Genomic DNA, 26,465 nt, shown 5'->3' with positions numbered 1-26,465 from the left:
AAGATGAACCTCCCTTGCTCACCAAAGAACTGGATGACTTGTCTAGGCAGAAATTACCTCAAAAGAGACAAGATCCTGGGAAGTTTTCAATACCTTGTACCATAGGCACCATGACCTTCAAGAAGGCTCTGTGTGACTTAGGGTCAAGTGTGAACCTCATGCCTCTCTCTGTAATGGAGAAACTAGGGATCTTTGAGGTACAAGCTGCAAGAATCTCATTGGAGATGGCAGACAACTCAAGAAAACAAGCTCATGGACTTGTAGAGAATGTTTTGGTAAAAATTGAAGACCATTACATCCCTACTGATTTCATAGTCCTAGAGACTGGGAAGTGCATGGATGAATCCATCATCCTTGGCAGACCCTTCCTAGCCACAGTAAAGGCTGTGATTGATGTTGATAGAGGAGAGTTGATCATTCAAGTGAATGAAGAATCCTTGGTGTTTAAGGCTCAAGGATATCCCTCTATCATCATGGAGAGGAAGCATGAAGAGCTTCTCTCAAAACAGAGCCAAGCAGATCCCCCACAGTCAAACTTTAAGTTTGGTGTTGGGAGGCCACAACCAAACTCTAAGTTTGGTGTTGAACCCCCACACTCAAACTCTAAGTTTGGTGTTGGGAGGTCCCAACACGGTTCTGAGTATGTCTGAGGCTCCATGAGAGTCCTCTGTCAAGCTAATGACATTAAAGAAGCGCTTGTTGGGAGGCAACCCAATGTTTTATAGTTAACTACTTTCTTTTGTTATTTTATCCTTTTTGTAGGTTGATGATCATAAGAAGTCACAAAAACAATGAAAAAAGCAAAAACAGAATGAAAAACAGGAAGAAAAACAGCACACCCTGGAGGAAGATGCTGCTGGCGTTTAAACGCCAGTAAGCCTAGCAGTTGGGCGTTTAACGCCCAGTCTGGCACCATTCTGGGCGTTTAACGCCAGAAAGGGGCACCAGACTGGCGTTAAACGCCAGAAAAGGGCTAGAACCTGGCGTTAAACGCCAGGAATGGGCACCAGCCCGGCGTTTAACGCCAGAAATAGCTCAAAACGTGATTTTGAGTAACATTTGGTGCAGGGATGACTTTTCCTTGACACCACAGGATCTGTGGACCCCACAGGACCCCCACCTACCCCACCACCCCCTCTCTCTTCTTCCCCCATTCACCAATCACCTCAATACCTCTTTCCCAAAAACCCTTCACCTATCAAATCCCATCTTTCTCTTCACCACTCACATCCATCCTTCATAAAACCCCACCAACCTCACCCTTCATTTTCACACAACCTAAACACCACCATCTCCCTCTTCTTCATTTCTTCTTCTTTTACTCTCTTCTTTCTTCTTTTTGCTCGAGGACGAGCAAACATTTTAAGTTTGGTGTGGTAAAAGCGTTGCTTTTTCATTTTTCCATAACCATTATGGCATCCAAGACCGGAGAAACCTCTAGAAAGAGGAAAGGGAAGGCAAAAGCTTCCACCTCCGAGTCATGGGAGATGGATAGATTCCTCTCAAGGGTGCATCAAGTCCACTTCTATGAAGTTGTGGCCTTAAAGAAGGTGATCCCCGAGGTCCCCTTTTCACTCAAAAAGGGTGAATACCCGGAGATCCAACATGAGATCCGAAGAAGAGGTTGGGAAGTTCTTACCAACCCCATTCAACAAGTCGGAATCTTGATGGTTCAAGAGTTCTATGCCAATGCATGGATCACCAAGAACCATGACCAAAGTGTGAACCCGAATCCAAAGAATTATCTCACTATGGTTCGGGGGAAATACTTGGATTTTAGTCCGGAGAGTGTGAGGGTGGCGTTCAACTTGCCTATGATGCAAGGAGATGAGCATCCTTATACAAGAAGGGTCAACTTTGATCAAAGGTTGGACCAAGTCCTCACAATCATATGTGAAGAGGGCGCACAATGGAAGCAAGATTCAAGAGGAAAGCCGGTTCAATTGAGAAGGCATGACCTCAAGCCCGTGGCTAGAGGATGGTTAGAGTTTATACAACGCTCAATCATCCCCACTAGCAACCGGTCCGAAGTTACTCTAGACCGGGCCATCATGATCCATAGCATCATGATTGGAGAAGAAGTGGAAGTTCATGAGGTCATAGCCCAAGAACTCTACAAGGTGGCGGATAAGTCCTCTACCTTAGCAAGGTTAGCCTTCCCTCACCTCATTTGTCACCTCTGTTATTCAGTTGGAGTTGACATAGAGGGAGACATCACCATTGATGAGGATAAGCCCATTACCAAGAAAAAGATGGAGCACACAAGAGACCCTCCTCCTCATGAAGTCCCTAAGATGCCTCAAGGGATGCACTTTCCTCCACAAAACTATTGGGAGCAACTAAACACCTCCCTAGGAGAGTTAAGTTCCAACATGGGACAACTAAGGGTGGAGCATCAAGAACACTCCATTCTCCTCCATGAAATTAGAGAAGATCAAAGAATCATGAGAGAGGAGCAACAAAGACAAGGAAGAGACATTGAGGAGTTCAAGCACTCCATAGAATCTTCAAGAGGAAGAAAGAGCCGCCATCACTAAGGTGGACCCGTTCTTTAATTTCTTTGTTCTTTATTCTTCTGTTTTTCGAATTTTAGTGCTTATGTTTATCCATGTTTGTGTCTTATGATCATTAGTGTCTTAGTGTCTATGCCTTAAAGTTATGAATGTCCTATGAATCCATCACCTTTCTTAAATAAAAACGTGCTTAATTGAAAAGGAAGGAATTGCATGAATTTTAAATTTTATAACAGTTTAATTATTTTGATGTGGTGGCAACATTTTTGTTCTCTGAATGTATGCTTAAACAGTGCATATGTCTTTTGAATTTGTGGTTCATGAATGTTGGATCTTGAAAGAATGATGAAAAAGGAGACATGTTACTGAGGATCTGAAAAATCAAAAAAATGATTCTTGAAGCAAGAAAAAGCAGTGAATACAAAAAAAGAAAGAAGCAAACGAAAAAAAAAAAACCGAAAAAAAAAGAGAAAGAAAGAAAAGAAAAAAAAGAGAAGGAATAAAGTTGTGATCCAAGGCAATAAGAGTGTGCTTAAGAACCCTGGACACCTCTAATTGGGGACTTTAGCAAAGCTGAGTCACAATCTGAAAAGGTTCACCCAATTATGTGTCTGTGGCATGTATGTATCCGGTGGTAATACTGGAAGACAGAGTGCTTTGGGCCACGGCCAAGACTCAATAAGTAGCTGTGTTCAAGAATCATCATACTTAACTAGGAGAATCAATAACACTATCTGGATTCTGAGTTCCTAAAGAAGCCAATCATTCTGAGTTCCAAAGGATAGAGTGAGATGCCAAAACTATTCAGAGGCAAAAAGTTAAAAGCCCCGCTCATCTAATTAATACTGATCTTCATAGATGTTTTTGGAATTCATTGCATATTCTCTTCTTTTTATCTTAATTGATTTTCAGTTGCTTGAGGACAAGCAACAATTTAAGTTTGGTGTTGTGATGAGCGGATAATTTATATACTTTTTGGCATTGTTTTTAGTATGTTTTTGGTATGATCTAGTTAGTTTTTAGTATATTTTTATTAGTTTTTAGTTAAAATTCACTTTTCTGGACTTTACTATGAGTTTGTGTGTTTTTCTGAGATTTCAGGTATTTTCTGGCTGAAATTGAGGGACCTGAGCAAAAATCTGATTCAGAGACCGAAAAGGACTGCAGATGCTGTTGGATTCTGACCTCCCTGCACTCGAAGTGAATTTTCTGGAGCTACAGAAGCCCAATTGGCGCGCTCTCAACGGCGTTGGAAAGTAGACATCCTGGGCTTTCCAGCAATATATGATAGTCCATACTTTGCCTAAGATTTGATGGCCCAAACCGGCGCTCAAAGTCACCTACAGAAATTCCAGCGTTAAACGCCGGAACTGGCATAAAATTTGGAGTTAAACGCCCAAACTGGCATGAAAGCTGGCGTTTAACTCCAGAAAAGGTCTCTACACGAAATTCCTTCATTGCTCAGCCCAAGCACACACCAAGTGGGCCCGGAAGTGGATTTTTATGTCATTTACTCATTTCTGTACACCTTAGGCTACTAGTTTTCTATAAGTAGGACCTTGTACTATTGTATTTGACATCTTGGTAGCTATCTTTGAGTTTTATGCTATCTTAGATCATTGGGAGGCTGGCCATTCGGCCATGCCTAGACCTTGTTCTTATGTATTTTCAACGGTGGAGTTTCTACACACCATAGATTAAGGTGTGGAGCTCTGCTGTACCTCGAGTATTAATGCAATTACTATTGTTCTTCTATTCAATTCCGCTTGTTCTTTGTCCAAGATATCACTTGTTCTTCAACATGATGAAGGTGATGATTGACGCCCATCACCATTCTCACTCATGAACAAAGTGACTGACAACCACTCTTGTTCTACACGCATCTGAGGCTTAGTGAATATCTCTTGGATTTCTGATACACGATGCATGGTTGATCGCCTGACAACCGAGTGCTCGCCTGACAAACGAGCCAGCCATTCCGTGAGATCAGAGTCTTCGTGGTATAGGCGAGAACTGATGGCAGCATTCAAGAGAATCCGGAAGGTCTAACCTTGTCTGTGGTATTCTGAGTAGGATTCAATGACTGAATGACTGTGACGTGCTTCAAACTCCTGAGGGCGGGGCGTTAGTGACAGACGCAAAAGAATCACTGGATTCTATTCCGGCCTGATTGAGAACCGACAGATGAATTCCGCTATGACCGTGACAGGGGCATATGCAATCGCTTTCAATGAGAGGATGGGAGGTAGCCATTGACAACGGTGAAACCCTACATGAGCTTGCCATGGAAAGGAGTAAGAAGGATTGGATGAAGGCAGTAGGAAAGCAGAGAGACGGAAGGAAAGGCATCTTCATGCGCTTATCTGAAGTTCCTACCAATGAGTTACATAAGTATCACTATCTTTATCTTTTATGTTATTTTCGTTCATCATCATATACATTTGAGTTTACCTGACTAAGATTTACAAGATGACCATAGCTTGCTTCAATAGCAACAATCTCCGTGGGATCGACCCTTACTCACGTAAGGTATTACTTGGACGACCCAGTGCACTTGCTGGTTAGTTGTGCGAAGTTGTGTAATGCCATGGGATTGAACTACCAAGTTTTTGGAGTTCATGACCGGGGATTATGAGAGTTGTGAAAAGTATTGTTCACAATTTCGCGCACCATATGACCTATCTTGTTAGCTTGCTGACGTATTCGTTTTGTGCTTAGTTAGACAAGTTCAAATGGGCAGGGGCTTAACTGTCCACCTCCACGTCTTCAAAAATGATGTTGTTTACACGAGAAAAAAATCCTTCAGTTGCTTTGGAGACTTTGTGTTTCCAGAAAACCCCATCAACCAAGCTTCACATTTACAAGAAAACCCTAGGAGTAGTAGCAGGTCCATGAGCAGGAGCAAGGAGCATGCATCAAATTCCATTGGCGGGAGTGGAAGAGAAGCTGTTAAAGAGGAAGGCAAAAGTGTTACAATCGTCTTTGCAGGAAATGTTGGTGCACCGAGAACTCCACGATGTCATTGTGGGGTGCATGCAATTCTGTGTCTCTCCTCAACAGAACTAAACCCTAGCAGGTTATTTTATGGATGTCCACACTTCAAGGCAATCTAAAATTTAATTTGACTTTCTTTGATTTTATCTCCTTGTGGCATCTTCTTAGCTGTGGGTATATTATACAGAGTTCAACACCTCATTGCAAATACTTTGCATGGTTGGATGATTATGTTGCATCATTTGATGAGTTATCCAGAAATTCTCTTTTTATGGAGGGTTAGAAGCCAGATCAAAATTAGATACTTGATGCTGCTGTTGTAGATGCTGAGAAACTCAGAGATCTAGAAGATAAAGTTGCTGGGTTAGAATTTGAAGCTAAGAATTGTAATGTCGGTAGTGGTGTTAGTTGCGTTAATGTTAAAGCTATGATTATTAATTTTGTATTTGAAATTGTAATCTCAAATTTGTTTAAGGCATTTGTTTGGCATGAAACCTTATGTGATTCTGGGTTTAAATTGTATTACTAACTTTAGAAGAATATATGTTGATTGACATGAGATAATGTTTTGATGCAATGAAGATGATATGTTAGTACTTTGATGCATTTTAGTATGTAGTTACACAGATTTCTAAATGGATAATATTGGATAAACAAACCAAACAGATGCTTTATATAAAACAGCTACACAAAACAAGCAGATCATGTTCATCTTCAGTATGAGAAAGGGACAACATATAGCCCTTTAGCAACAAAAAGAAGGCCAATATATAGCTTTGAATTAAAACACCATCCAACACAGTCTAGTAGAGTTTCAAACTAACCTAAACATGCATACACTTAAATCGAGCATAGTTTTTCCTAATTTATAAACACTGACATCAAATTAACAAAAAAAGAGTTCAGTTTGATATCATATAAGTCAACAGCAAAACAACAGAGATCAAGTATTCTTCGGAGGTCTAAAACCAGGGGTAGGAATGAACTTGAAAAGTCTTGCTGCAGTCCCGAAACTTGCTGCATCTATGGTTTCAGCAGAAATAACACTTTGTTGATGGGGGACATTAGTTGCTGTTGTCCTCAGATTCACATTTTGGTTGGTTGGAACACAGGGTTTGAGACCCACTACTGGAGGACTAGGTGGTGGAGCAGATAATCCAGTTGAAGGTGGACCCGATATGGGAGCAATTGGGGCCTAACAATAGGGTGCTTTCTTCTTTGGGCATGATTGAAGTTGTGTGTGGAGTTAGATTGAGGAGGTGGCTAATTCAGGTTGATAGAATCTATTGCAACCTGTAACAAGAAAGCAATGAGTTAATTAGTTGAAATATGTTGAACAATAGTGACAAACCACTATACCTCTTTTGCTTGGGGTGTAATTTGTAAAAGAAAAATTTCCTCTTGTTGTTCCTGAGACTCTGAATTACCCCTTCCTTGGTAATGTCTTTGGGTTCTTCTTCTTGTTCTTCTTTGCTTTTGTCTATCATAGTAACACATATATGTGAGTATAGGGAGAATCAAATATGTAACTTTAACAACAATATGGATAAATAACAATTTAATAGATATTACCAGTGGATCTATGGGTGGTGCAAGTTGATTGATATCATTGTTTCCATTAGAACCTTCATCATATTCATATAAACAACTTAACATAAGTGACACAAGTCGAACCCTGACTATTTCAATATGAGAAAGATAAACCCTTCACAATGTTCACATGCAACTCTTAAACCCCTAAGAATATACTAAGTGGTGCAGTTCGAACCCCAAAGTACCTGGGATCTATTCTGGCTTGAGTCAAATGGTACAATTTGCAAGTCCTTCCCCTTAGTAACTCTTCTCTCCTTCTTTGTCAATGGGTGCCGGTTTGGATTTTTGGATCATTTTTACAAGTTTCATAGTAATGTCCAATCTATCCACACTTGCTGCATATCACTTCAAAAGTTTTTCTAGCTTTAGTAGTGAACATCTCAGGCTCTACTGAATCTATCTTCCTATTCATTTTGGGGCAATGAGCTGGTCTCTTAATGATGAGAGGTTCTGTTCTTGGAGCATTACAAGGGGTTCAGTACTCCTCTGAATTAACAGGCTTGATGCAATGCATGTATGTTGCCCTAATTGCTTGCATGGTGAGCTATTTATGCACATACTCCTCTGGCTTGAGTCCAATTTTATACATCGCTGCAACTGCATGACAGTAAGGCATTCCTAAAAACAAACACCACATAAATGAAATCCACAACAAAATAAGTATGAATTAGAAATTAAAGTTACTGTGAGGCATAATATTATGATGATTGTCAATTTACCAGTAAGTTGCCAAGCATTACAAGTGCAGGTCCTTTGATGGAGGTTAACTTCAACTTTGCTACTTCCTCTATGAACCTCAAACAGCAGTCTATTATTGTCTCTAGCCCAGATGATTCTTCACTTTTTAGCTTTAGACTTGATAAACTCATCCAATTTCTTCTACTGCACTAGTGTCAAGTGACCATGATGATTCTCTAGCTTCTTGTTGTGTGTTGTCATTTTTCTCATCAGGTAGCATCTTAAATCTTCACACATTGTCAAGATTTTTTTTTCTCGACATTTTACGATCTTGACATTCCACACCTCACATATATTGTTGGTAATATTGTCAACCTTTGGCCCATAGCTGAAGTAGGCTTTCATCCACACTGCTAGATCGCATCTCTAAAGATACTCTCATGCTCCCAAATTGATTTGCTTCATTTTCTCCATGGAGCAATTGAACTCTTGGAAAGTTGTGCACCTTGCACATTCCCATACTATTTGCTTAGTTTGTTGGTCCTTAAAGTGTTTGATGAAGTTTTTTCAAATATGAAGCACACAATTTCTATGGTTTGCATTAGGCATTACTTCTTTGATAACTAACTCCATCCCCTACAATTATTAGACAACCACAAAAAAATTCTTACAAGAAATTTTTATCAAGTGCACAATAGAGTTAAGCACAAAAGTATAATTTACCTTTTGCTGATCACTTATGAAATTCAATCCGTGCTGAGTAACCTCTCCCAAATCCTCTTGCAACAAAGTTAAGAACCACTTCCATGCGTCCTTAAATTCATTAGGAATAACAGCATATGCTATGACGAAAAAGTAGTTATTGGCATCTTATATCACTGTAATAAGTAGTTGACCACTATAATAGCCTTTCAAGAAATAGTCATCTAGACCAATTAAAGGTCTACAACCCTGCTTAAAATCCTTCTTGGAAAAATCTAAAATTATGTATAACCTATCAAACAATGGGAGAGATTCAAGCTGTGGCATTGTTTCCATCAATGCTGTGGATCCGGGATTACACCGATGAAGCTCCATCAAATAATCTCTAACTTTCGCATATTGTGCCTTTGCATTACCAACAACCACATCTCTATCAACTTTTAAAGCCCTCGTAATCATTTTTAGGTTAAGCTGGACATTATACTCCTCTATCATGTGATCCATTGTCTGTCTCGATTTCATCTCAAGATGGATAAGTAGTCTTTTAATGAGCTTTGATGCAACCCAATCCCTATCAGCCATGTTGCTGCCATAATCTCTAGCACATGTGTGTTCATCTATCAAAGTCTTCTCCTGGAAACATCTACTAGAACTATTCCATGATGTTAATATCAACCATGGATAATTCTCAGCTGCACATGATGATCTCAGCTTATACTTCTCATTTTCTATGTATAACATGTCCTTTCTCTCAAATACTAAATAGTCCTTCAAAGCCTTTTTGAACAATTTCATTGTTGGGAATATTTGTCCAACTTTAAACACAACCTCTCCATATTCAGTATCCTCACTAAAAGAGTCATAAGTTGTCCTTCCTTCATCCTCAGAAAAAATTGGGCTATTGAAAGCCTCACTATCATACTTATAAAGTTTATCATAATCACTATCCACCTCTACATTAGTTGGGACTGAGCTTGGGTTATCAAGCCCATCACCCATATTAAGAGCCTCACCCTCATTTGATTCACCTACAGGCCTAGCACTCTTCTCTATTGATCCAACCCCAATACCCCAAGCCTATTATTTTGACCCTCCATCCCCTTATTGGCTAATCCATCCTTTAAGATATGCCTTCTTATAATACCAGAAGATTTCCTAGAAGCCCTTTTCTTAGCAGTCCTTCTTGGCCTGCTACTAGATGGACCAGCCTTATTACTCTTATTCTTCTTAGGTGACTTTTTTTTTTATTTTTTTGGCACACTATTCTTCTTCTTATTTCTTTGTTCTTCATCAGTACTCTTATCTTTTGTATCATAGCCAATAGTCTCATTACACATCTTTGTTGAAACTCCATTTTTTGGTACCTTTTTCTTCTTTTTCTCTTCCTCACTATTGATATCATCTGTCTCATATCCAGAAGAGGAGGTTTGTATGGCTCATCCTCTTCTGTTATCTCATATCCATCTCATGATGATGAACCTAGTACAACAGTCTCTTCAACCAAACCTTCTCTAACTACCTCAGGCATATCCACATTGTGATCAAAATAAATGTACAACTCATCAGTTTTTCTGTACCTCAACTTATTTTCCCTAATCTAATTAACCTCCATATCTCCTTTAATGACATGAAGTGTAGCTTCTATATTAGGTGCTCCCATATCAAGTCAGAACATCTACTTATACTCCCAATAACTCAATTCTTTAAATAATTCAACAAAGTCAAAGAAGTTTACATAATCCAGGTTTAAAAGGGAAAACATCTTCACTTTACTATGTAAGTAGCAGAGACTTCTCTCAGAGTCTCTGCCAAATCTTCTCCCATGATGAAACACAGAAATGATTATATATTTAGACATCTGTAATTATTTATTTAAACTTTACTAACATATACTAACAATAAAATATTTAAACAAACAGTTAACTATGACTACAATATTTAACTTTTATTAAAATACAAAAAAATTATTCGTATTTGAACTTTTCTATAAACAGGACCACAAAGGGTTGCAGACAACAATGATGAGTTGTCAGAATCAAAATCGTCATGTTAGACCACATAAAGCACAAGGCACAAACACTTTCTAGAATGTCACTAACATGAACCGTGTGAAGTGTCGTCAGAGGATTCCGTCCAGCTCCATCAACAACACCGTCCACCCGTTATCAACTAGGATGTCATCAGCATCCTTGCCAGCAGCAACGTCAGCGCTTTCCTCCACCAACAAAGCGTCAACAATGGTCTCGACAAGGGATGAACCTTTTCTCCTAGGGTTTTCTTGTAAACGTGAAGCTTCGTTGATGGGGTTTTATGGAAACACAGTCTCCAAAGCAACTAAAGAGTTTCCTCCCACGCAAACGATGTCGTTTTTGAAGATGTTTAGGTGGACAATTAAATCCCTGTCTATTTGATCTTATCTAACTAAGCACAAAACGAACACGTCAGCAAGCTAACGTGACAGGTCACATTGCTAATGTGACAACTCAGGTTTTCTGTCAGGCCTTGACGGAAAATTATCACTGCACGGACCGCGTTGTGTCATAGAAGTAGGAGACAAGGACCGAAGTGGATCGTTTTTATTTTGAGAGGTCGCATTGTTTTTCTAAAAAAGTGATAGGAGTCGAGTTGGTAGTACACTCAAATATTTACCTCACATGTCATTAATCAAAATTCAACTCCAACGGTTTTTTTGACTCAACAACATGCATGGTGTACTTCGACATTTTATGTACTGTGGTCGAATCTTTCTAAGCGTCGAAGATTCACACCAACACAAATAATTTAATATATCTTGACATTAGAAAAAAAATTAGAATTTGTAACTTTTTTTATTATGTACTAAATAATTTTACACGCAACAAAAGGGCAATTTTGCAAATAGTTAACAAGCAAGCAACGAGTATTTAGTTTTAAAAACCGAACATCTACACTCTACAGCCTAATTTGCTTGTGAAGCAGCACGTAGTCGATTCTTTTTGTCTCTCCATGCAGCCTGAATTCGACTTGCTCCAAGGGATCTCCAATAAGGCGATTCATACCTAAAATATCGCAGTTATCAAACAATATACGTCAACCATGGATTTGGAAATTAACATGCTTGTTCTTACTAATTACATGTCATTAAAGGCATTTCTAACTATCTTTCTTCTTCAGAAAGAAGAAGAAAATTTATAATGAAACCATGGAAATTTCAGCATTCAATTGTGAAGTTGGAGTGTGTGCAAGTACAACTTTTGGTTAATTTTCATATTTCTAAAGCGGTAATAAACTAACAAGACCCTCCCAAAGTAGAAATCGAGATATAATAAGACAGGGGAATGACCTTATGGCTGCTAGCGTCCTCGGACTCTGCAAGAATCTTGTGAAACGGGTTATTATTTCTTCAAGGTCAACAGCTCGAAGTGAAAAGGCCTTGACGTCGGTTAAGCATGTTACCGTCCTACTGCTAAGCAACCTCCATTCAGGGGGCAATTTTTTGTCATCTGCAGCACAATCATATTGATCATCAATGAACATGTGCCAATTTATCTAAAATCAATTAGTCAAGAATTTTGTCACAGCATGGCATCAAGCATTGCTATACCTGTGCTAACTAAAGAATTTTCAAGACACCATATCAATAGTTCTTCACCACAAGCATCCTCGTTGAATAAGCAAACTCTAGTTCCATCTTCTTCAATGCTCTCTAGTTTTCCATGCAGAACAAAGACTATCTTCTCGACCAAACCACCGCGACACAATATATTACTTCCTCTAGTGTATACACGTCGCCTTAATCTCTCACAAATGGCATCAAAGATGGGCTCATCCATCAAGGCAATAATTCGAACCTGCAAATATTTAGAGAGAATTTTCAGAGTTGTCAAATATATATATATATATATATATATATATATATATATATATATATATATATATATATATATATATATAGACACACAAACAAACACACGGGTCTTGGATGTCATTGGTTTCGTTTCATGACAAACGTGCAAAAAGATTTGCCTCCAAACTGGTTTCCACCTTCCACATCAATACTAGAAGGCTACATACAAGAAGAGAGATCTCAAGGGAAACAATTTTAAATGAAAGAAACAGATTTCATCAAACATATAACATCTCAAAGTGCAAGCATGCTAAATTGGTCTGAATATAAATAACAAATCATATGCCACGGATATTCTAGTGCTTACTTTCTTGATAAATTTGAAGAGATGCCGTCTAATGTCTCTTTGGAGATCCTCTGACATATTCTCCATAAGCATTTCTTCTTTAACCCCTCTAGTTGCAGCCCAATTATACGTTTCGGACTGTCTTACTCTCCTGCATGATAAAATTATTCTGTCACTTGTACATTGTATAATCCACAATTTCATGAGGCATACAACTGGCATAAAAATTTAAAAGTGGGAGGCATACTATTTTCATAGTATTCAAGCATTCATGCTTTTATTATAATATCAATAGTTCCTCACATATTACAAATTTTCTACATCACTGCAATAACACAACTTAATCCAAGAAAAAAGGATGATTGTAAATTTGTAATGAACAAACAAATTAAAATGTAAAAGACTTTTGAAATGCACTGTTTAAGAATTAATAGAGTAATAAACCAGTATTATTTGTTACGCACATTAAAATTGACATGATCATATCGAAATGGATTGCAAAATAATGATGCCACTGAGATGATCATATTACCAAATGCATATTTACAATCATATATGTAGTAGAAAAACATGGTCATATTTTCAAGGAAGCTGATTTACTAGTAAAACAAGGGGGCAATCAGTGATGGCATGTACACGATCTTCAGCAGTGACTGTGCCTTTAACTCTTTATAACAGTAAATTGCCCATACACATTAACATAGGAGGGCACAGGGAGTTAATGAATAATGACCAATGAATTGAATAAAAAAATTGAGCAATATGATATTGGTAGTGTGGAAGTGATTTGTCAAAAAGAGCAATGTTTCTACCATTTTAGATCTTCTGGTAAGCAGCAATCACTCATCCATTCCTCAACAGCACTTTCTCTAAGTTTGTTTTCAACTCTCCTGTAAGCAAAACAAACACATTAAGAATCCATTTGGGCCAATAATAATTTTTTTTACAAACTTTTTATAAGTTAAAGAAATGTTTTTCTTTTGACTTTTTTTATTGATTTAGTTATACTGTTTATTACTTATTGAAAGTGCTTTATTTATCAAATTTGCAATCATATTTTTATTACTCTATTAAACAAAAATCGTAGAAATTAAAAATATTACAAAATAAATAACTTGGAACATTTTTTTTCTGAGGCAAACATGAAGAATATAACAGAAATGGTTATTATTTACTATTGACCATAGATAAACAGCTTCATATGTATAATTAACTTCTAGTCTGATGGGCAAATTAAGTCTTCTAGTCGGATATTAAGATAACAAAATCATATTTAATTTCTCTAAGTGTGTTTCAAACACAATAACCAAGTTTCAAAAAAAAAAATCACTTCATTAATAATAACAACTAATAACAAAGCATCAGTGTCTTATATCGGTTATGTGCTAGTGCAAAATGCCCAACCTTAATTTCGATAAAAGCATGTCATGACTAAGCAGCAGTATTGTGACAAATAATTATACAGAAAGGCTAGAGGACCATCAAAATCATTGTTTTTGGCCATCAATTAGCCATCAATGTTTAAAAGTATGGAATAAAGTATGCTGGATTATTAAACTAAAGGAACTAGACTAAAATAATTGAGATGATGGCTAAGTAATGACCAAAAACAACAAATTCTGATGGCCCCTAGCATTTGTCATAATTTATATATTATTTATACAGTTTACTATCCTTTTTTCCAGATTCATACAATAAGCCCAAACAAAATTCTGCCAATAGAAATGCCCGAACGTGCTTACACAACAACGGTTAGATTCAAGTTGAAAGAAAATGGTCAAGCTATATTCAAACACACAGAGGCATGTGGATATCATAGATTTATGGGTAATGTTATGGTGACGAGAAAAGATTTGGTAAAGAGTGAAAATTATTTCTTTTAATAAAGAAAAAGCCCACCAAAAAAAGTTATCATGTGCAATACACATGTTCTTTATAAATTTAGTAAAAAATCTTCACTCTTCACCCAATTTTATTTTTCACAATTTCACCAAAAAAATTTCCTAGATTTATACGTAGATGAATTTACACATTAGCATGGCTGAGATTATTAAAGGGGAACAGGTGAGTTAGAGAAACAATTGATCAAATAGTTAACGGAAACACAGAAGAAGGAGCATAAATTTCTACCTCTGTACAAGACCTTGACTACTGCTTTGTAAGTGTCCAATGAGAACCGCTAAATGGAACAGTCCTAATCCTATGATGCTCATCACGAACAGGACTTCCCACTCAAAAGAGCTTGGGGTTTGATTACCAGCAAGAGTACAGATTTGCTATATCAAAGATCAGAATAACATATTGTTAAGGATATTAATTTATCATCTCTTAAATCTTTTAAGATATTATTAGTTTGACATGATATTAGAGCATCTAATAGCATGATGTTACTCGTATATCATTTAGGGGAGAGAAATAGTACGTTGGGGAAATAGTGTGTGCTAATTTTATTAGAGGAGAGAGGAGGATGCTCAGAGGGAGAACAAGGATTGGAGTATATTATTCAGGAAATTCGACTAGATTCAGACCCTTGGGAGAGAGGTACCCCTGTCACGATCTTTGTCCTTTCCTTACACTAAATACACTGATATCATTCTGCACCTAGTTTATATCTCTTTCTCATCTCGATTCTCTGTTCTAGTCTCCTAATTCTGCTCCTGCTCCATCCATTTCTACTACCGTTAGTGTGTTTCTGCAGCTGTTCTACTTCTATAATTGTCGAGGTACCAAATTCTTACATGTGTTCAGATTTCAGAAGTCCCAGCAATCTCTTTCAGCTCAACACTAAACACAAAGGGCTTGCCAGTATTGGGTTCTAGAGAAAGAGAGATCAACCACAATGGGAAGAATTATTAACTTTATCAAGGGAAGAATAACAGGAATCGCAACTGCTAAAATAGGTACTGTCAATTAATTAAATTGATTGAAAAAGATAGGACAAGTGTCGTTCAACTAAAAAGGTGCAAGATGGAAACTTGCTCATAAGCCTTACTGATAATTTATGCAACTAGCACCGAAGCAACCAAAAGAAAAAAGAACGAAATATATACCTGAAAGCCCCAGAACAGTGCATATACATATTTCTTGATGAAGTTTTTATGTATAACAAGTGGTGCAACGTTAGCATAGATCCCAAAAGTAAAAGCACCGGCAGGCAAGGAACTAAAACAGGCAGTAGCATTCACATTGTTATTCCAATGATGTGATGTCTGGTTTGACAAACGCCTATATCCACAGTCTATGAATTCGATGCATCCAGTAATATTAGAATTACGACAGGCATCACGCAAACATTGATTAACTCTCTGGAAGAGGAAAAAGGAAGGGAATAAGGGACAAAAGTTAACAACTGATTATTAATCTTCATTTACTAAATCAAAATAACAATAATGCCTCTTACATCTACAAAGATAAGTCACATTTGATGCACATAGAAATCGCCAACTTACTTAAATGTTCGATATACATATTCTACAATATTTAAGACAAGTTAATGCATAAGGATATAAGTGGAGAAAATATATTAAAACATCACTAATTTATATTGTTGGATGAACTGCACAATGATAATAGTGATAAGGTAGGAGACTTAAACTTCTGAATGCACGATGCTATACACTACCGCTCTTACAATGACAAATCACTTTCATTTGCCTATAATTTACTTATCATGTTCTAGCAACTATATGGAGATGAAAAGCACTGAATCAAGTAATAAGCCTAAATATGTTGTTTCACTCACCTGTAGACCAAAGAGGTACCAATTAGCCCCAACAACATGTCCAGATAGCATAAAAACGAGAAGATGTATAAAGAAACTTTCCCAGACCGTTGAAAATATGAACCCTGTTGGAGACTGATCACGTAGCAGAGGTAGAAACCCCAATAATTTGGGGATATACTGAACAAGAATAGCCGCACGCAGAAGATTCTTAGTATAATTCATTCCTGAGGAACCCAAGTAGTTTGGAACAACAAACAACATCATTATCTGCACAGATTTCACTATTTATATCAGGACAATAAGTTTAATGAGTACATAATAAATCTAAAGTTGCTTCTATCTTTTTCCAAAGATTGAAAAATCTTTCCTTACGTTGCCATGGTGTATTCTCAAGCACATGTTATCGACCATTAATTCTTTGGAAAACCAAATAAAAATAAGTAACAATAAATCGACTTCAAATTGAACATGTTAAAAACGCACAAGAAGCAGCTTGTAAAGACGAGGCTAGCAAGTTAGCAACTAGCTGACTAAAACCCATGAAGTTCTTGAGCCTCTGCAGCATCGAAGTTGTTACTTGCTAGTGACAAAGTCATTTTTCTTAAATGACAAACAACTTGGAGTTTCTTGACGAGTTATCAAGAGCCTCTATGATTAATGCCAATTGAAAAAAAAATTAAAAGGTGACCATTTGGCATGAAATACATTAAGTAGACAGAGCTTTGCAAACAAGAATCAGAAATTAAATGTTAGGCAGAGAAAGACTCCAAAACCTCGAGTGATAAATGGCACGGTTTCTTCCCAAAAGAGTTCCCGAAAATTCGAAACTCAAATCTTATGGACAAAATTCATCTTAGACTTCCATCTACTGATCTAACCCCATTAAGTTACATGAAGGAATGTACGAAGATAAATATTATTTATGTGGATACACTTCACCATTGTTAAATAAATGGACCTTGACAATGTTAAGTACAATAGACCGTGGAAAATCTTACAGCTTCTAGCATATACTTGTTATTTATTTAGGGAAATCGTATTGCACTAAACAAATCTAAAAAGAAAAGAAAAGAAAAATAGAAACAAGCGTCTCATCTGTGTTTACACTATCCTATGGCTGATTCCTTGTGGAGTTCTTTGTTTGGCATTTTTAGTATGCCTCGGTTTGGTAGATCAGTTCTCTTGATGAGGTTTGCAGGTTTTGGGAAAGGGAAAGAGGCAAAATCTTTGTGCCAATGTGCAACATATTCCACTTTTAATGATAGATTCTCAGGAAAAGCTATGGTTTGGGATAGAATTAGGCATTTAGCATCTATATGGTGTAAAGGATATGATTTATTCAGAGGACTTTCCATCTCAGACATGATGAGAGATTGGAAAGCTACAGTTCATTTTAGTTGTGATTTTTTGAACTTCTTTTGGGAGGACTCTTTTTCTCCACTCTATTATACTGTTTCCATTATACCTTAATGAAATTCTTTTTCTTGTTATATATATATATAGTTAACAAATTCAAGCTAATAAGCTCTATAAATTGGTAAGGCAAGAACTTACATAACTTTCCTTTTATATCAAGTCAAACATACATGATACAAGTTAATTGCAAAAGAAATTTTGAATCAAATTTGACTATTTCTTGAAAAAATGGAGATAAAATAATTTAAGTATTATGTTGTATAGTTTGGCTTTTACCTCTCCACGTCACATAAAATGTTGCTGGTAAATGGTAATGGACACACTTGATATTTGGTATACTAAACTAAAATGTGAGTAAGTCAGCCCAAAAAAAAAAAAGAAACAAAAATAAAGGCATGCTTCCATGAAGAAGATATTAAGATGGCAAGACATTACCTGAGGTATAGGAATTATAACAAACAAGTCCAGAAAAAAATAGCCACGCAAGTAACGTTGAGCAATTTTCTTTGGATGGTCAACTAAATCTCTTGCACCAAGCATTGTTGACTCAGGTGAAATATATGCCAACCTAAACTGTAAAAATTGCAGCTGGAATGAGTTAGTTAAGCTAAAGTCATGTGTTAATTCTCCATAAAAAATAATACACTTGAACAAACTGGTACTTAATTTTATTTGTTGAATGAAAAATTATATTTTATTCTTCTCAATTACTTGTGAGTTGTGACCCAATATACTTGTTGAAGCCAATTTTCATAAATTGATTATCATTTATCACCTATAGATACCTATTCTCTCATATTTCTGAAGTAGAAAATTTATTTGATGCAAGAGTTTCTAAACCCTATTTCTTCTGATGCTAGAAAACTCTTCTCATATACGTTCATCCAAATATTTCTAAAAAGGTTGTCACTAAAAAATTACCTGGAGAAGAATGTTCAAGAAATATATAAAATCATTTAAACTTCTAAATAAAACAAGGGTCGTATTAAATTTCCAGTCAATATCAATACACTTCAAATCCTGCACAATAAAAAGGGAAAATTTAAGGGAAATTGTAATAGTATGAAGAAAACGTTAGTAACTGAAAATTGTGGGATAGGAAATCACCATACCTTTTGTACATAGAATAAGAAGAAAAATAATGGATCTAGAAAAACTGCAACCATGCAAAAAGTAGCTAGAATCATCTTCCATTGTTGTACAACTTTAGTGTGAGGATTGATAACACCATGAATACATGAAGAGCAGAAAGAGAAAACTTTTCTAGTAAAACCCTTGAAATCTCCATCATGATCGTTATGAAACTGTGAACAATTGAACATCCACAATATATAGGTGAACGGGCTATACTTCATTATGTGACAATAATGGTAAATTAGTAATGAATAATGCCCGCAATGAGAAATAGAAAAATTACAAGATGATCAAATTACGTTGTAAACCTTGTCATAATGGCCTTTGTAAAACAAGTATTGACCAATCATGAATCTGGATAATACTTTGCTCATGAAAGAGAAATCATGGGTGGACAAGAAAAGCAAAATTCTATTTACTTATTTTCAGTTGCACACATCATATTATGCAACTTCTTATCAAGCTATTTAGTATTTTGCTTATAATAATATCAAAACTAAAATCCCACAGAAACTAATCAGAACAGATCATCTATGATACTCTTTTTGATATTTTAACATATGATAGAAATATCATATAATTCTCTTATTTGTAACATATGTCAATAATGACATACCGTGATACAACCACATGAGCAAAGTACCCAAGGAAAGCCCAAAGAGTTACTTTACTCCAAAGTCTACATGCAAAAAAGAATTATTAAAATCTTGTTGCATTGCATTTTTGTAAATCTTGTTGAGAATTGCATTTATGTAAATCTTGTAGCTCTAGAGCATTGCATTTATGTAAATCTTGTTGAGAACATACAACAATCTAAACAAAACGCTTCAAGTGTTAAGGAATCTTTAGGTTTTAGAAACAGTCATTTTATCCAATTAAAAATTTTCTCTAAATAAAGGAGAATGTCAGGATAATATACAATGAGTTACAGCTAGTGTGGGGACTCAATGTGGTGTGCTAGAAGAATTTCTCATTAGTGTAGGACTATACCAAGGGTCATCTCTAAGCCCTCATCTTTTCACATTGGTTATGGAGGTATTTACTAAGCATATCCAATAATCTGTACCACAGTACATGTTTTTTGTTGATAACATCATCTTATGGGAGAATCAAGAGAAGATTTTAACCAGAAACTGGATTTGTAGAGGGAAGTTTGGAAGTATATAGTCTGCGCATAAGCTGTAATAAGACAGAATATATGGAATGTAAGTTTGGCATGAGAACTGAAAATACTAAGTGAAAATTGGAGAAAGCACCCTACTACAACTAAAACGATCTAAGTACCTTTGGTGTATTATTCAAAATAATGGAGAGGTCAAGGAAGATGTAAACCATAGAATTCAAACGGGTTGAGAGCGGAGTGCGTCGAGATTTATATGCTATAAAAAGGTACCTTTAAAAACTATATATATGTTTCATAAATATGAAATTGCAGTCAACTTGAGAAGGACATTGTGAAATATGATTCAATCAAGTATCTAAAAACTATGTAGGAAAGGAAAAACATTGAAGGGAAGTCAATAACACCACCAGATGCACAGCAAAAAAACACAATCTAGATGAAAATTTTCATAGGAGACTGTGTTTTCCAAAAAGGAAATAAAAGTCTACTTTTAGGAAGAAAGGCACCTTTTGACCAAAGGTATTCGATATTCTTGAGTATTCATGCTGAGCAACCTTTAAGTAAGCAGGGCAGGCAGTACAACATGGATCATTACACATTCCCAATTGCCCGGACATCAATAAGTATTCTTTTCTCCTATTACTGTTGTTATTCCAGTGATGTTGACTTGTTCTGTGGAAAGCAGAAAAAGTTCTTGTATTGCTCTGCACTACAATGTTTCCTGTCACAACTATATTCTGCTGCAATATATCTCCAGTTCCATTGGTGGCATATAGTGGACCACTCACTTGTCGAAAGGGGGAGGCTATTCTCACACTGTGAAGTGGACCAGTGTCCCTCACACCACTAGCTTCTCTGTTAAATGACTCCATAGAGCCTGCAGGAATAGACATTAATGCATTTAGTCCTTACAAACACCATACCAATAATCTTAGAGTGCAATACTTCTATAAAACTTAAATATGAAAGAAGGGAATATAAATTATGAGAAAGTATATACCTACGAGTAACCATTACTGACAAGTAACAAAAGTAGGTAAAATTTAATGCATCATACGAGAAATAGGATTGTAATGACATATTTATCTTTATATCAGAAATTTCTGAGAGAAATGGAACTTATCCTTAATGAATCTCCTTATCTTAAATCCTTAGAAGTATATTCTAATCATGGAAGAGAACAACTAGACACAATAATTGAAATTCCTGAAGCTTTGTAACATTCAAGTATCCAACCTCACTAGTTTCTATTGAAGAGTCAACAAAGACATTTACGTGATGCTCCTCATGTGTGTCTACAATACAAGCATAGCATAGTGAGTGCGTCGTGTTGAATTAACACATATATTCCACATTATTATATAGAAAATATATGAGCCATTGCTAATAACAATAAATTACAACTGGTTTAGCAATCAGATCACTGTCTTATGACTCAAAGTACCGAAAGCAAATGGGGTTAATTTGCTCAATTGGTTTCTGAACACAAGAGAGTCACTTTCGTCTTTGTATAGATTTTAAAAAACTTACACTACATGACTAAAATGAACTAATTTGACTCACATTTGATGACCAATTTAACTTAGGATTGTTATCTACGAATCAATTTTGATTCAATTGACCTATATTAGTCAAAATAAATCAGATGTGAAACTACAAGGACCAAAATGAGTATAACGCAACTAATAATTGCCATAAAAAAAAGAACAAGAGAGTAAAAGGCCTACCTGTATGGAGAGGAGGTCTCGGAGAAAACCCCACGAATGATTGAGTAGAAATTCAAGCCAAAGCATGCATTTTTTGGTTGAGTGGAGAAGAGGATCGGACAGAGTTGAGTGTGGCTGTGTGAACATGACTACATATATGAATAAATATATGTGGTTGCATTTTCTTGACAATGTAGCTGGTTGACTGTTCTCGACTGACTGTGCTCGTGTCACGAAACCTGCAACTTCTTTCCCTCCATTATCACACCCGCTCTATGTGTGAAGAAAAATGAATTCCTGTTTTCTTGCTGAGAAAGTTCATTAGAACTACTGAATTAGTGAATAGCTGGAACGAGAAATGCTGGGTTACAAGTTACAACTTACAACTTACAAGTATGTTTGTTAGGAGGCCAATTCTATGGTATTTTTTTTGTGTTTGGTGTCTAATTTTTTACTAATTGTAAATATAATAATAAAATAATAATATTATAGATTTGAAATCCATTCAAATACAACAGTTTGCAAAAAATTGAATCCAATAGAATTCGAATTAGTGTAATTTTAATCTGTTTTCGATTTAAATTGAACTAAATAAACAGTTTAATTTAAATAGGTTTGGATTTGAACACCCTACTTAATTTATATATTTCTAGTGAAAGAAAACCATAGCAGCGCCGAATGATTATGTATCCATCTTGACTCGAATGCGTAAAACGACTTGGTGTTTATTTTACCATCATCAAAATTTAATTAACAATTTTTCTCTTACAATTTGACGACTTCTCACTTGATTGTGTTGATAGGCAATTAGTCTTTGCCGTGTTTTGGACTCCACTGAATACCATGAACACAGAAACTTCCCTTAAAGCTTATTATATACAACAGCAACTACCAAGTATCGATGAAGAACAGTTATAAAATTATATAAAGAAAATTAAGTTGACTTGAAAGTCTACACGGGTCCTTTTCAATACTTTTCATTTCAAAGAAGAAATTTACCGATCTATGTGTCCATTTATGTATAATATCAAATATCAATAAAAATCGTTGTTCAAAATATCAACTCTAAAGTTTCCAACTACACAGTCATCACCATGTCAAAAGCTTTCTACTTGTTATGTGTATTATTCTCCACCATATTCATGACATGTTATGCTGATTCATCACCAATTTGTGCTCCTTCTGATTGTGGTAATGAAGTTTCCATTAAGTACCCTTTCTGGAAACGTTCCGGCACCGCCGTCGGAGAAGTTTGCGGTTATCCGGATTTTGGTCTTGAATGTTCAAAAAAAGGCTATCCTATCCTCCAACTGAAAACTGACACATACTATGTTACAGACATAAACTATGTGAATCATTCAATCACACTTGTTGACATTGATGTGATGAATGATCCATGTCCAAGGGCAAAGAACAGCGTTTCCATAGGGAACATACCTTTGTCTTTCAGTAATTTGGATATGAACATCACTTTCTACTTCAATTGCAGTTCTCAGCCTTCAGTGGTTGGTGCCGTGCCTATCAAGTGTTTGATAAATGGTGAGGGGAAGAAGTCTTATGTGTTTGAGGTTGGAACGGATATTGGTCGAAGGACTTGGACTAACTCTTGTGATGCTGAGGTTATGGTGGCAGTGAAGCATGATCAGATCAATAGTGGTGACTTGATCAATGAGTTTGGTGCAGCTATGAGCAAAGGGTTTGTTCTTGATTGGAACAGAGCTGTGGATTGTGCTGAGTGCGAGCTTTCTGATGGGTATTGTGCATATAATGGAACTACTAGGCAGACCATGTGCATATGCAAAGATAGCATAATTGTTGCCGAAAGCTGTAAAAAAGGTACGCTGTTTTCAGATTAAATTTTTAATTACATCTTAAGTCCCAATAATGTTTTGAACCACAAGATCATGCAAGTGTAGCAACAAAAGTACTAATCAAGATGTTGAGATAAGCAATGATATGTTGAGAAAAATACTAGGTATTAATCTAAATTATTTTATTTGTGAAAATCATAGAAAACTGAAATCTCTAAATAAAGTTGCCACTGAAAGAAAGTACTAAGTAGCCTTCATTCCAGTGATATACATATATTTATGGACTCAGGAAGGCATTGTGTACTTTTGTGGACTACAAGTATTGGTGTTTATATGCGCAGAATGTTTTGCTTTGAATCTTGGAACCATTGAACAACATTAATTCTGCTCTTGGTCTCATTGTTACAGCTGCAGGTAATCGCTGGACCAGACTAAAGAAAGTCATTATTGGTAATACATCCAAAGGTTTCCTTTCATATTTTTCTTTTATGGTAGTTTCGTATTATATTGGCCAGAATCTTCAGAAATCATCAACTCTTCTTCACTGAGGAATAGTAAACAAGCGCTAAGGCTTAAGAACATTTCTCTTCTTTTCTCAAGTATAAAAAAATTTAAATTTTTATATCTTTTACAATACTTTTTTCTTAAATTGGAAATAACATTTAAAATTAAATATCAGTTGCTTTATGCATGGCAATGGACATGACTCTTTAGTGATATGAACATTTGTATCTTACTCTTTTACTCTTTTACTATGCATCTGTCCACTTCAACTAGTTTTTCAATTGTTCACATTAAAGGGGTAGACCTTGAAATGGTTTCTGTCAATTTCAAGCCAAATATCATAACTTTCTTAAGGAAGATTCCAACAGTATACCAGATTACACTTATTTATTTTGGTTTTTCTTTCATAACAAAAATTTATAGAATTAAAAGTATTAGACGTTCCTCTAATTATTTATTTGTTAATTAACAGGTGCTACAACAGCTGCAGTAATTGCAGGATTGTTGAGTATTTGTTACTTTACATACAAGTTACCAAGATGGCGAGAAAAATATAGCTTTCTGACAAAAGGTAACCAAGATATTGAAACTTTCTTAAAAAATCATGGCGTGTTAACTATAAAAAGATATAAATTCTCTGATGTGAAGAAAATGACCAACTCCTTCAAAGTTAAACTAGGACAAGGTGGTTTTGGTGTTGTATACAAGGGAAAGTTATCCGATGGTTCTAATGTGGCAGTCAAAATGTTGAATCCATCCAAAGGAAATGGTAAAGAGTTTATCAATGAAGTAGCTAGCATTAGTAGAACTTCTCATGTTAATGTTGTCACCCTTTTTGGATTCTGCTTTGAAGGCCGCAAGAAAGTTCTTATTTATGAATTTATATCAAATGGTTCCCTTGACAAGTATATTTATAGAAAGGAAGGAGTTGAAACTACTACATTGTTGAGTTGGGATAAGCTGTATCAAATTGCCAAAGGGATAGCTAGAGGGTTAGAGTACTTGCATAGAGGATGCAACACTCAAATTTTACATTTTGACATAAAGCCACATAATATTCTTTTGGATGAAAATTTTTGTCCTAAGATATCAGATTTTGGACTAGCAAAACTTTGTCCTGGGCAGGAAAGTCTTATTTCCATGTCGGATGCTAGAGGAACAATAGGGTATATAGCTCCAGAAGTATGGAATAGACATTTCGGCAAAGCTTCTCATAAATCTGATGTTTATAGTTACGGAATGATGCTTCTTGATATAGTGGGAGGAAAGAAGAACATTAATGTAGAAGGGAGTCAATCAGTCAAACAAGTGAGATATATTTCCCTGATTGGATATACAAAAAGCTTGAGCAACGCACTCAATTAGGACCTGAAGATGGAGTGGTGGCAATAGAGGAAAATGAATTGGTTAAGAAAATGACGATTGTGGGTTTATGGTGTATTCAAACAATTCCAAATGATAGACCTACAATGAGTAAAGTTGTAGAAATGTTAGAAGGCAGCATAGATTCCATAAAAATGCCACCAAGACCTGCTCTGTCTTCTCCTGTAAGATCGATTGCAGAATCTTCTACTTTGTTAAATTAGTACATCACATTATATTCAAAAGTTCGTCATTGGGCACTATGCACATATTGGTTCTTGTGGGCATTCACTAAGATAAGTACTTGATCTTACTGCCAGAGCAAGAATGTTATTTTTCAAGTTTTCACGTTAAGGGCAAAGAAATAATAATAATAATAATAATTGGTTGTGCAATGCTATGAATGTTACTAGTTATGCTTTTGCTTCTGCTCTTCTCACGCATTAGTTGTGATTGGTTCTAGAAAGATAACAACTTAAAGATTATGATTCTTGGACAGAGACAAGGAATGTTTGATGGATCAATATATAGAGAGAGAAAAAAATTGTCCACAATTCCCAACTGATTCATATCCTACATGAATCTAAGATAACACATTGCTATGATGAAAAAGGAGCAGAACTTCGTTGCAGCGTGTCATCAACTTCAATACAAATCATCTTCATTTAATTTCTTTGACTATTCACAAATTACCATCGATTGAATTTTCCCTAATCCAATTGGTATTATAAAATAAAGTAAAGTAAATCTTGTTAGATACACCATTAGTGATTGGGTTAGAGATATAAAAATAACTAATAAGAAAAGTACTTCAGAATTTGAATTTTATTTTGATTCTAGTATAATTTTTTTGTCTTAGCTCTCTCCACAACAAAAGTAGAATATACAGTAACAGTATTGTGCGACACAAACAGTATGGTTAAGAAGAGGTTTTGGAGAATTAAACGAGAAATATAATACCCCCACAATAATATTTTGTGATAATAAATTAGTCAGTGCAAAGTGTAAAAATCTAATATTTTATAAAAGGTCA

General features: G+C 35.9%; 1 protein-coding gene and 1 pseudogene across 4 annotated transcripts; one reads left to right on the top strand and one right to left on the bottom strand.

The window, feature by feature from the left end:
• Window positions 1-11,282: 11,282 nt before the first annotated feature.
• On the bottom strand, window positions 11,283-22,578 carry LOC130947556 (probable cyclic nucleotide-gated ion channel 20, chloroplastic). Of its 4 annotated transcripts, none has more exons than XM_057876255.1 (14): window positions 22,525-22,578; window positions 21,777-22,063; window positions 20,556-20,926; window positions 18,905-19,096; window positions 18,714-18,812; window positions 18,228-18,365; window positions 16,395-16,643; window positions 15,703-15,957; window positions 14,783-14,928; window positions 13,465-13,542; window positions 12,674-12,803; window positions 12,064-12,310; window positions 11,803-11,962; window positions 11,283-11,518 (listed from the first exon to the last, which is right to left on the bottom strand). In XM_057876255.1, exons 3-14 carry the CDS (start codon window positions 20,919-20,921, stop codon window positions 11,419-11,421), a joined length of 2,160 nt encoding a protein of 719 aa, XP_057732238.1. In that variant the 5' UTR covers window positions 20,922-20,926; window positions 21,777-22,063; window positions 22,525-22,578; the 3' UTR covers window positions 11,283-11,418. The 4 variants fall into 4 exon arrangements, with proteins under 4 accessions (XP_057732238.1, XP_057732237.1, XP_057732236.1 ...); XM_057876254.1 differs by having other exon boundaries at window positions 22,390-22,552; XM_057876253.1 differs by lacking the exon at window positions 22,525-22,578 and having other exon boundaries at window positions 21,777-22,165.
• A 236-nt stretch (window positions 22,579-22,814) lies between these two features.
• LOC130947558 (LEAF RUST 10 DISEASE-RESISTANCE LOCUS RECEPTOR-LIKE PROTEIN KINASE-like 2.5) lies at window positions 22,815-25,858 on the top strand (annotated as a pseudogene).
• The last annotated feature ends 607 nt before the right edge of the window (window positions 25,859-26,465 follow it).

The sequence above is a fragment of the Arachis stenosperma genome, chromosome 9 (genome assembly GCF_014773155.1).
Source record: "Arachis stenosperma cultivar V10309 chromosome 9, arast.V10309.gnm1.PFL2, whole genome shotgun sequence".
In the NCBI taxonomy this organism is placed as follows: Eukaryota; Viridiplantae; Streptophyta; class Magnoliopsida; order Fabales; family Fabaceae; genus Arachis; species Arachis stenosperma.
The sequence above is the reverse complement of the archived record's forward strand: the minus strand, read 5'-3'. Positions and strand labels throughout refer to the sequence as shown.